Here is a 12779-nt window from a genome sequence, read left to right on the forward strand (position 1 = left end):
ATTTTCCTGATGGTTAATTATGTTGAACATCTTGTCTGTGCTTATTGGCCATTTATATATCTTTGAAGAAGTGTCTATTCAGACCTTTGCCCATTTTTTAATTGGGTTGTTTGTTTTTTGTTACTAAGTTTAAGAGTTCTTTGTTCTAGATACAAGTCCCTTATCAGATATGTGATTGGTAAATATTTTCTCCCATTTTGTGGGTTTTTTACTTTTTTGATGGTGTCCTTTGATGCTTAAAAGTTTTTAATTTTGATGAAGTCCAATTAATAATTTCTTTTGTTGCATGTGCTTTTGGTGTCATATCTAAGAAACCATTGCCAAATCCAAGGTTATCCTGTGTTTTCTATGAGTTTTAAATGCAATTTTTTTGACTGTATAATAGTTTTTACCATATTACATAATTTTTAGTATTCTCTTATGTAAAATCTATCAACACCATTTTACTAGATTTTGTTTAATTTACACAACACTGGTTAAATGTCTCTGTACAGTTAGTTATGTGGCCTTTTTGGTCTTTCTTTTACTAGCTTAGCTCTTGTCATGCGGTACTTTCAACGCAGCTTGCTGATGCCATGATGTTCCCCATTACCCAGTTTAAAGAAAGAGATCTGAAAGGTATTGAAGTCAAGCTGATATTTACTTTCATTAGCTATCAGAAGATCATTGCTTGTAAAATGCGTATTACTCTATACCTTAACCATTTCTGACTACAATTTGTGCCACTTTCACTTTAATTAGTCAGTAAACGTTTACAAGAGCTACTGCTAGATGTTAAACTAGATACTGAGGAATACTAATATGTATAAGATGTCACTTCCCTCGAGAAAGCCTAGAGAAGGAGATGGGTAAACAGATAATTATGATATTCTGTCTTTTATAATTAGGGAATAAACAAGGTGCTGTGGGGGCTTAAATGGTGGTGTCAGAAAGTCTTCACCAAGGATGTGACCTGAGGATTGAACAATGAAGAAGAATTCGATAGGAGAAGAGAGTCATTGTCCTATTAGAGGGAATAGAAAGCACAAAAGTATGAATTGTAGAAATACATGGCTTGCTTTGAGAATGACAGGAAATTCAGTGTGGCGGCAATGTTGGATGTCTTGGGGTGTGGGAGGAGACAAATCTAGAAATAGATTAGTTGGGACTAGATCATGCTAAAGATGTTGGACTTGAGTTTATAAGCAAAGAGAAGCCAGTGGAAGTCTTTAAGAAGTAGAGAGACACAATGCCTTTGTTTCTGGAGGGTGGAATAGAGTGGTTTGACGTCTAGGAGAATGGAGTAGGAAGTTGTGAGAGTCCAGTGAGGTATGACCAAGGCCTGAACTGGGACAGTGGCACAGGAGATGCAGCTGTGTTTATGGGCTGGAGTGGTGGGAGGTAGGGGTGCTGGCACATCTAGCAACCCCTTAATAGTTGATGGTGTTTTATTTTTTTCCCATTTAGGATTGTTAGGTCATAAAATGAGTTTTATAGAATTGGCTTTGCTTTCTTCTAATTTACAATCTCAGACAGTCATACAGACTTATTTACAAAATCTGTAGAATAAAAACATTGAACTAATGTATCAGTGGATGGTAAAGTCTTTAAATTTTATTTGGAATCAAGACTAGTGTATTTTAGAGATGGAGTTAATATTTGTGGTTGTGATCCTCAAGAATGATTGTTTCTAAGGTCAAGAAACAAGATCTCTTTTCTCAATCCTTAGATTGACTAAATGTCACAATCTTATAATGTTCTTTGTTTCTCATTCAGCATTTGAACTTTAATAGTTAATATCAAACAATGAATTAATAAGTTGGATTCTGGTACTAAGTCAGATATTTGCATATCTTAGAATGTGCAGTGGTTTTAAAATTTGTTTTTGTGTCATATCACTAATTTGTGGCAAGTAGATTTTCTTGTGGCGTCACTGTTGCTAGTGATAGTAAATGTTCCATAGACTAGCTGAAACACAGAATAACTTTGTCACTTTGAATGTTGAAGTATGAAATATTATTTGGAGTTTTAATTATAGTTAAATGGCAGTTACTGTTTTCTAAACAAAATTTAAGATATTTCATAAATATGCTAAGCTGAAATTATTCTTAAACTTTTCCAGAAATATTGACGTTAAAGGAAGTGTTTCAGATTGCTAGTAATGGTAAGCTCTGAATACTTTACACAGTTATTTCTTGTAATGATGTATTTCTTTACCAACGCAAATCTGTGGCCAGATTCTATGTAATAATTGAAAAAAATGAACCTAAGTAAAAGTTTGTGAACATTATTTAAATGAATGTTATTTAAGTTGCACTGTTTCTGCTACAAGAAAAATTTACAAGGAAATTAAATCAAATCTTGTGGTTTGCTATCTTCATAATACTTAAGGAAGTGGTATAATATTTTCTTTCTCTTCCTTGTTTTCCTATATATTCCAAATTTTCTTTAATGAACATTTTCTGTTTTTGTACTAAAAAATACTTTAAAAGATTTTTAGTGTATCACAGTTTCCTTTGAATTAAATGTTTTTACCAATTTAATAATTTTTAGGGGAAATTTGGCTGTGGGGACATTTGGGTGAATTCTTATCTTGCTTTAGTACATTTGTTGAGAGATGTACATGTGAAGACCATTCAAAGCATTTATAAATTTTGCAAAGTACTCTTGTATTGTTGTTAAAAGTCATTTCTGTTTTCCAGATCATGATGCTGCAATTAACAGATACAGCCGATTATCAAAAAAAAGAGAAAATGACAAGGTGCGATACATACTTACTCCTTCAGTATCACAATTAACAACTATTTCATTGGGCGGTGTAGTTTTTCCTGTTAAAACAGTAGCCAGCAGTTACTTTGCGTATTTTGCTATATTGCCATTAGTTAGTATTTCTTTCTAGTTTCAAAGCCTTTCTGATAATTGTTAATTATCAGAAAATTAATAATTGTCTCTTTAAGCAAAATATTTTTCTGCTGACAGAATTTTATAAGTAAACATAACTATTCCAAAAATGTAGTTGATGCCCAGTATGTAACATTGCCTCCTTTTGCTTTGTATTTGCTTAACATTGCATTTGTTGTGTTTTTATTTGACCATATATGTATTCACAAGTGTCTTCTGATACAGTAGATAAAAAGTTGAATTGTTACATACATACTTCAATGAAATTCTGTTATGAGGACCTCCTCATTTACAGAGAATATGTACATATGTTTTTTGATACTTCTTCAAGGAGTGAAATCCAGAAATATTACACTATATTTGAGGATAAATGCATTTGAGTAAAGAACAAAGAGCAGAATATTAACAAATTCATCTGGATGCTCCTTAAGATCATTTCTCTCTCAGCGCCTAATCCTCAGGGCTTGATGAGTAGACCTCTACTAGATGTTTGTGAGGGAGGTCATCTCTGTGCCTAGACATTGGTGTCTGCAGCCTTGGCTGCAGCTGCTAGTAGGCACACAGTGACCACTTGTGGGAATCCATGATTGAGTAGGATTTACTGTGCAACAGCTACTGTGACACAATAAAGGGAATGTTTCTCACACAAAGTTCAGTACTGCTTTCCGTTTCTAATTTTTGTTCACTAATTACTTGTTGGTGCAAATATTGATAAATTACATACCTTTTTAGACTTACATTACTTTGTTACTTTGCCTTAGAGAAGAAGGTAAAGGCTCTAGGTATGAATTTTGGTATATTTTACATTGCCTCTGGCTGTTCCAGGTATTTTTTTTTTTTTTTAATTTTTTGTTTATTGCAGTAACATTGGTTTATAACGTAAAAATTTCAGGTGTACATCATTGTACTTCTATTTCTGCATGGACTACATCATGTTCATCACCAAAATACTAATTACAACCCATCACCACACACATGTGCCGAATTATCCCTTTCACCCTCCTCCCTCCCCCCTTCCCCTCTGGTAACCACCAATCCACTCTCTGTCCCTATGTGTTTGTTTATTGTTGTTATTATCTACTACTTAATGAAGGAAATCATACGGTATTTGACCTTCTCCCTCTGACTTATTTCACTTTGCATTATACCCTCAATGTCCATCCATGTTGTCACAAATGGCTGGATTTCATCGTTTCTTATGGCTGAGTAGTATTCCATTGTGTATATATACCACAGCTTCTTTATCCATTCGTCCCTTGATGGGCACTTAGGTTGCTTCCAAGTCTTGGCTATTGTGAATAACGCTGCAATGAACACAGGGGTGCATGTACCTTTGCAAATTGGTGTTTTCAAGTTCTTTGGATAAATACCCAGGTATTTTTAAAAACATTCTTTTACTAATTTCATCTTATTTAAAAAATGTATAGAGCACCTACTACATGTCAGATACCATGGGGGAACAATATGAACAAGCTTCACTCCTGCCCTCAAGGAGTGGATAATCCACATTTATCAAAGGCTTCCTGTGTGAAGGCATGTGACTGGACTAGATGCCAGAGTACAAGAATGAAGTGAATGCATGAATTTTTTGTTTTGTTTGTTTGTTGCGGTAACATTGGTTTATAACATTGTATATATTTCAGGTGTACATCATTGTACTTCTATTTCTGCATGGATTACATCATGTTCTCATGTTCACCACCCAAATACTAATTACAGTCCATCACCACATACATGTGCCTAATTACCCCTTTCACCCTCCTCCCTCCCCCCTTCCCCTCTGGTAACCACCAGTCCAATCTCTGTCTCTGTGTGTTTGTTTGTTGTTGTTATTATCTGCTACTTAATGAGTGAGAGCATATGGTATTTGACCTTCTCCCTCTGACTTATTTCACTTTACATAATACCCTCAATGTCCATCCATGTTGTCACAAATGGCTGGATTTCATCGTTTCTTATGGCTGAGTAGGATTCCATTGTGTATGTAGACCACAGCTTCTTTATCCATTCGTCCCTGCATGGGCATTTTGAATGCATGCATTAACGCTGAGTTAAGTGCAGTAATAGAAGTCTTAACAAAATGCTAGGAGAGCACAGAGAGGGCAGCAGTTAACTTTGATTGGTGAATTGGGAAAGGTTACACTTTTAGGAGGTGACATTTGCATTGAAGACAAGTGGATGTCACCGGTTGGGACTGGGGAGAGGCATTCCTGGAAGAAGAACAGCCTTTGTGTAAGCTCATGGTGGAGTCCGGAGAGTGTAAAGCTTAAGAGCACTGGCTCTGGAGTCAGATTGCTTGGGGACAGATGTCAGCTCTGCTGCTTATTTGCCTGAGGTCACACACTGGTTACTTAATTTCAAGCCTGTATTTCTGTAACAAAAAAATGTAGTAGTTGTGAAGATGCAATGAGGTAATGCAGAGTACCTGGCTTCTAGCAAGTTTCCATTAAATTCTAGTAATAATTATGATGATGAAAATAGAAGTCATTTCAGTGTATCTGGAGTATAGGATGTATTTGGCATGTATGGCAGAGATGACAAGAAGTGGTTTGGGACCAGATTACTATGTTAATGACTTTGAAATTTGTGTTAGAGGGAGTGGGGAGCCACCAAAGGATTCTAAGTAGGTGAGTAACGTCATGCAATTGTGTTACGGAATAAAAATACTAGTGGAAATGTGAAGGGGACAACACTAGAGAGAATCCAATGAAGAGGTATCCGAACAGTTTGCAAAGACATTAGGAGAGTCTCGGCTAAGGTGGTACATTGAAAATGGAGAGGAAGGAATATTTTTGGAAGATGTTTCGTAAGTAGAATTGACAAGACTTATAGTAGGAGGAGGAATCAGAAATGAGTTCTAGAATTCTTAGATGACAGGATTGATCTTGGAATAATTGAGAGCTAAGAAGCAAAGTATAGGAGCAGGTTTGTTTGTTTGTTTTGCTGAGGAAGATTTGCCCTGAGCTAACATCTGTTGCCAATCTTTCTCTTTTTTTGCTTGAGGAAGATTAGCCCTGAGTTAACATCTGTGCCAGTCTTCCTCTATTTTGTATTGTGGGTCGCTGCCATAGCATGGCTTGATGAGTGGTGTAGGTCCGTGCCCAGGATCCGAATCCGTGAACCTGGGCCGCTGAAGCAGAGTGCACCGAACTTAACTACTACGCCATGGGGCTGGCCCCAAGGAGCAGGTTTTGTGGGGAAGATACTTTGTACATTTCTAGCACATTCACACACACACACACACACACACACACACACACAAAGCCCAGCTGGAGATGTGCTTGCTCTGACACTTGGGAGAGTGAGGGGCAGGAAATGAAAATTTGGGGGTCATTGGTGTCTTGGAATATTCTTAGTACTTGATTTGGTAATCTAAGGAAAGCGGTAAGAGAGAAGAGCCTAGTGCATATTACATAACAGGTGCTGAATAAATATTTGAATAGAAGAATTCAAGGGAACACACAAATTTTTTGTGTGTGTGTGTGAGGAAGATGAGCGCTGAGCTAACATCCATGCCCATCTTCCTCCACTTTATGTGGGATGCCGCCACAGCATGGCCTGACAAGCAGTGCGTCGGTGCGCACCTGGGATCCGAACCCGGGCTGCCAGCAGTGGAGCGTGCGCGCTTAACTGCTATTTCACGGGGCCGGCCCTGAGCACACAAATTTTAAGTGTTGGTGAAGGAAAGCAAGCAAGTACAAGAGAGGAGGAGCAGTAGGGGGAAAACCAGGAGGAGAGAGTGGTGTGCTGTGAACTGACCAAGGTCAAAGACTAATGTCTAAGCTAATACCAAACAATTGTCTGCCTTTCCTCCATGTGGTAGACTTTCTCTGCCATGCTTAGTTTAGTTATTGTTTAAGTTAACTAAGTTTACTTACCATTCTTAGTTATATGCAGAATTCTGCTTTTAATATGCATTTTTATTTTTTTTTTTATTTTTTTTTTTAAAGATTTTATTTATTTATTTTTCCCCCCAAAGCCCCAGTAGATAGTTGTATGTCATAGCTGCACATCCTTCTAGTTGCTGTATGTGGGACGCAGCCTTAGCATGGCCGGAGAAGCGGCGCGCGCCCGGGATCCAAACCCGGGCCGCCAGCAGTGGAGCGCGCGCACTTAACCGCTAAGCCACAGGGCCGGCCCTAATATGCATTTTTAAAATGAAGTGGTTGGTAGTAAAACAGGAAAACTATCTTATCCAATGTTTTGCAGAATTTCTAATATCTCAGAAAATAAGAAAGCTATGCACAATTGCTGGTGATACGCCTTTTTCCGTGGGTAGGCTCTTCCCCACAGCTACTGCTATAAATAATTGAAAATTAAATGAATAATCGTATTTTTAATCTTTTCACTCTAAGGTGAAGTATGAAGTAATAGAAGATGTCTACACTTCCAGAAAAAAACAACACCAGACCATGATGCATTATTTTTGTGCATTAAATACTCTTCAGTACAAAAAGAAAATAGCATTGTTAGAACCTCTACTTGGGTACATGCAAGCTCAGGTGAATACTGTACTGTGTTTGGGATTATAACTGTCCTAAAAGTTTTATATTAAGTTTGATATTTATGTTAAGTATAAGCATATTGCAAACTAAAGTGAAAATACTCGTTTATGCCTGTGTTAAAAAGTAATTTAAAAAATGTCATCTGAGTGCTATTTTAAGGAAGTTAGGGAGAATGGTTTTCCTTGCAAATGAAGATTTCAAATACATTAGGGTAAATGAAATCACTTACCTCGTGTTTAGACCTTGTCCGTCACAGCTGGGGACAGGGAACAGAAAGCTAAATGAACTCTAGAGTTATGCCTGTTGCTGGAGTTGCCACTCACTCTTGCTTCATAATACGTCTGAAAGAGGATGGACAAGTTTGAATTTGTCTCATGTTGCTTTCATACTTCCTGAGTTAAAAATAATAAATGAACTCCAAAGTATCCCAAGAGGTGTGCATCAGGAAGGAGGCTAGAAAATTAAATTTGGGTAATGTAAGGCGAGATGGTGGTCCCCTAAAAATCACCTTTAAAGAAATTTGAATATTCCTTCGACTATAAGTGCTTGTTATTCCTCAGATATAAAACTTATTTATCTTTGTAGTAAATATGAGATAGTTTATCCATATGACTTATTTGAAATGATTTAAAATTTATTTTCCAATTTTTAAAAATTACTTACCATATGCATGTATTAATATATAAAAGAATATACAGTAAAATTTAAGTCTAGTTTCTTCAGTGGCTTCATGCCCAGTAGAAGTCTTTGTAAACTACAACTTATTTTTACACAAATTGGAATAATCCTTTTTTTTGTGTGTAACCATGTATCTTGGAGATTGTTTGTATGATTTACTTTCAGTATTTTTTCTATGTCTGTGCTTCTGTTGTTCATCCTCCCACTCCCACACCCTCTTGCCCCAGATAAGTTTCTTTAAGATGGGTTCTGAAAACCTCAATGAACAACTGGAAGAATTCTTAACTAATATTGGAACGAGTGTACAGAAGTAAGTATTTTCTTGCTTAAAATTGAAAATGAAGTTAATGCGAGTGAAAAGTTAACAGCTAAATGCCATAATCTAAAAATATTTACCATTTAGTTTCCTGAGGGGCTATTTTCCCTGCCAGGAGAGTGTTTCTTGCATGGCTCATGGATGCTTCTTGTTTTTTTCACCATCTTTTTCATAGAATCTGAACTCTGAATTTCGTAACAGTGTCAAATCTGATGGTATTTTATTGATTATAAACTAGGTTTTAAGTCTGAATATAACAGAAACATAATAGTAATTATTCATAGGTGAATTATTTTCACAGTTATCTGAATTGTGGGGGATGGATGGGAGATTACTAATTAAATCTTGCTTTCCAAGCCATGAAAGCTTACAGAGAGAGAGAAAGCGGTTCTAATCAGGTTCAGAAGTCTGAGCAGTGATGTGGTCAATCTGAGGTATGGAGGGAGAGGAAAATGATTGTTGTTTTAAAGGCACAGGACAGAGCGGTTTGAAAATTCCTCCAAAGTCAGACATTCAGTGTGGCTTCATTAGTTTTTGAATTTAGTATTGTTTCCAGAATATCTAAGTTTCAAATAAAATGTAAAGTTGTTTCACTTGTTCATGTTACTGTAAGCACTCATGCCACTGCTCCTCTCTTTAAGAAAATTTATACAAAACAAATATACCAATAAATGTGATTGGTAAGGAGTCCTTTGTCCGTTGTGGCTGGTAGTAAGTAATCTGTTCTCTGTGTTAGTGTTCGCAGGGAAATGGACAGTGATGTAGAGACCATGCAGCAGACAATAGAGGATTTGGAAGTAGCCAGTGACCCCTTATATGTGCCTGACCCAGATCCCACGAAATTTCCTGTTAATCGGAACTTAACTCGAAAGGCTGGATACCTTAATGCTAGGAAGTAAGAAAACTGTTGTTATTTTCATATATTGTATATTATCTAAGGTAATAATGGGTGAATATAATATATAATTGATGTTGTCTGGCAGATTGTTGCGATTTTACTAAAAGTTGAATCTTTAGTTAGTGGTATTAGTATTTATGTCAACTTTTTGACAGATGGGGTATATCAATAATTTTCAGAAGTAAAATTCTATTTTGATATTTACTGAATAATTTAGAATTATTTTAAAAAGTGAAACCAGAGTGTCTGATTCCCCACAAGAATGTCAGCTCCAGGAGGATGCTCCTTATATCCCCAGTGCAGAGAACAGTGCCAGCCACATAGTAGGCTCTTAAATATTTGGTGAATAAATGAATGAAATGTCCAGTTAAAAAAAAAAACAGAACAAAAGGAAGAGCCAGCCCAGTGGTGTAGTGGTTAAGTTCGCACACTCCACTTCGGCAGCCCAGGGTTCATGGGTTTGGATCCTGGGCATGGACCTACACTGCCGCTCATCAAGCCATGCTGTGGTGGTGTCCCACATACAAAATAGAGGAAGATTGGCACAGGTGTTAGCTCAGCAACAATCTTCCTCAGCAAAAAGACAAAGATTGGCAATGGATGTTAGCTCAGGGCCAATCTTCCTCACAAAAAAAAAAAAAGGAAACCAATTTGAGTTTAAATAAATCTAGCATAACATGTGAATTTACTAAATATCACTTATCATACTTTACAATATATGTAATTATACCATCAAGTCAAATTTTAGTTTTTAGCTGAAGGTAGGATAAAGCAAGTTAACCCTAGGAGTAAAATAAATTCTTTTGTTTTGAATTTATTCCCTTGAAGGTTGAATTATATAAAAATGGAGCATCATTATAACAGCTGCAATTTGATATTTCCAGCCTTGTTTTGTATACACACACACACACACACACACACACACGCACACAAGTGGATCAGCATACATGAATTTATTTTAGAGACTGAAAAATTGATATTTATATTTTCTAGGCACCTTGGTGCCTTTTTGCAAGCTGGTTCTTTGTGATGTACTTTATTTTATGTCTGGCTTATGATGAAATTTCAGGTATGTTGTTATTTAACAGTGAATGTACTTTCTTCGTTTAGTAAAACAGGCTTGGTGTCATCTACCTGGGACAGACAGTTTTACTTCACGCAGGGTGGAAACTTAATGAGTCAGGCCCGTGGGGACGTCGCGGGAGGCTTGGCCATGGACATAGACAACTGTTCAGTGATGGCTGTGGACTGTGAAGACAGGCGATACTGTTTTCAGATCACCTCTTTTGATGGAAAAAAGTTAGTATTTTTTCTTACTATTAATAATCTGTAACATTTTAAACTACTGAAATGTAGGATAATTCCTTTTCATTGAGACATTTCATAAATATTTATGTTATGTATTAAGAAAATTTTCTTTTTAATCTTGTAGAAATGAGTTGAATTTTCCTTTCTGACTTGGTTAAATGATGTCTTAATATTTTGAGGTTGTCAAAGCAAGGTCATGGTAAAGACCTGTGGTTTCGTGTTAAGAGACTAGTCACTGAAAATCCTGGGTGGTATGGGGAAGGCAGCACAAGTTAGTGGAAAAAGTCCCAACCTTGGGATCAGAAAGTTGAAATTCTGGAACCACTACTTACTGTGTGGTCTTAGACAAGTTACATAACCTCTCTGAGCTCCATTTTTCTACATGTAAAATGGGGGGAAGGGGGCCCATCATACCTACTTCATAAATTGTTAATGAAGAATAGAAAGCTAACATATGTAATGTACCTAGCATGTAGTAGTTGCTCACAGTAATGTTATTTTTAAATATTAATCACATTTCTGATTAATTATTTAGTCCATTAATGTTTATAGGCCGTTTTTAAAACTTCTGTTACCTTTGCATTAAATGAGAATTCATAGAGTAGCCTTTAGAATAAATTTTTGAAAAGCACAGAAGAATACAGAAAGGAGTATGAAAAAAAGCTATAGTCTCACTAAACAGAAGCAACAATTAATTTTTGGTCTGTTGTCTTACAGTTTTTATTCTAAATACATTTTTAAATAGTTGAGGAAATACTGTATATGTAATTTGGATCTGCATCCATTTATTAAAAACATTTCATAATGGCTACATTATAATCCACTTGAGGATGTACACTGTAATGTTTAAAAATTTTCCTAATGATAGACGTTTAAGTTATCTGCAATTTTTTCCTACTTAATTAAAATATTATTATTTTTGTGTGTGTGAGGAAGATCAGCCCTGAGCTAACATCTGCCAATCCTCCTCTTTTTTTTTTTTTTTTTTTTTGCTGAGGAAGACTGGCCCTGGGCTAACATTCGTCCCTATCTTCCTCCACTTTATATGAGACGCCACCGCAGCATGGCTTGACAAGTGGTGCATCCGTGTGCACCCGGGATCCGAACCTGCAAGCCCTGGGCCGCCGCAGTGGAGTGCACGCACTTAACTGCTTGTGCCACTGGGCCAGCCCCTTAAAATATTATTTTTGATTTTTCTTATTGTTCAGGAGCAGCTCCTGGGTTCCTGGAAAGTCAGTTTCCCCCTCTATTTATGTACATTAAGATGTTATGGCTGGCTCACTGTCTTTTAGCAAAACGGTTAATTTCATATTCCTTCCATAAACATATAATGAATGCCAATTACTGTGTGTCAGTTATCATGCTAGATGTTGGGAATCTCTATGTTCATATGTCAGAATTACCATATTGTTAATATGTTACCACAAGTAATTACATTTTTGTATTTTCAGTGTTTTGCTAATGCTTAACATGATTTCCCATTACACGTTCCTGGTGTGATTCAAAATTAGTAAAAATTATTTTTTCTCTAACTCTTAATTAAGTACTAACTCTTATATAACTTATAACTCTTATATACTAACGTCTATAGAAAAGCTAAATATCCCCATGTTAGTGATTAATATATTGGAAATTTTTGTTTAATTATATTCAAGGAGAATAATCAATAATAAAGGAAAATTAGTGTTTTCTATTAGGATCACTGATTTATATTTGAAATATATATAATAAGTGTCAAAAATTGTACTGTCTTTGTTGCGATGTACCTCTGTTACAGGCTGTCTTCTGAAAAGCAGCACCTGTTTCTTTTTTGGTACATCTTACCATAGATAGCCAAGGTCAAGAATTGTTAAAATCTGAGTCCTGATGCCTCTTTGGTGGTCTCCTTTTCTGAAGATACTGGTTGGTTGTATGTTTTGGGGTTTGTTTTTTGAACTGATTGGTTTTATATGTATCTTCAAAGATAAAAAATTTTCTCAGATCATGTTGAAAGTACTTTAAAAAAATGTTGAGGGTCAAATTTTTTTTCTTTTTTTTCAGATCTTCAATTTTGCAAGCAGAGAGTAAAAAAGACCATGAAGAGGTAAAATTTTATCTAGTTAATTTCTTTGGCAACATCTTCAGATATTTTTCTGATGACAAAACACATATTAATGTGTTCATCATAGAAATTTGAAAAATTCTAGTTAATTAA

General features: G+C 36.0%; 1 protein-coding gene across 2 annotated transcripts in view; it reads left to right on the forward strand.

The window, feature by feature from the left end:
- APPL1 (adaptor protein, phosphotyrosine interacting with PH domain and leucine zipper 1) overlaps positions 1-12779 on the forward strand; it is a 36765-nt gene that overhangs the window by 10758 nt on the left and 13228 nt on the right. For both annotated transcript variants that reach the window (XM_004419846.3, XM_087431208.1), the window contains exons 5-12: positions 531-618; positions 2102-2143; positions 2682-2740; positions 7236-7382; positions 8291-8373; positions 9116-9274; positions 10388-10576; positions 12626-12668. In XM_004419846.3, the coding sequence (XP_004419903.2) occupies positions 531-618; positions 2102-2143; positions 2682-2740; positions 7236-7382; positions 8291-8373; positions 9116-9274; positions 10388-10576; positions 12626-12668 (810 nt within the window). The remainder of the gene's footprint in view (positions 1-530; positions 619-2101; positions 2144-2681; positions 2741-7235; positions 7383-8290; positions 8374-9115; positions 9275-10387; positions 10577-12625; positions 12669-12779) is intronic.

The sequence above is a fragment of the Ceratotherium simum genome, chromosome 5 (genome assembly GCF_057802395.1).
Source record: "Ceratotherium simum simum isolate JZ-2026a chromosome 5, ASM5780239v1, whole genome shotgun sequence".
Classification (NCBI taxonomy): Eukaryota; Metazoa; Chordata; class Mammalia; order Perissodactyla; family Rhinocerotidae; genus Ceratotherium; species Ceratotherium simum.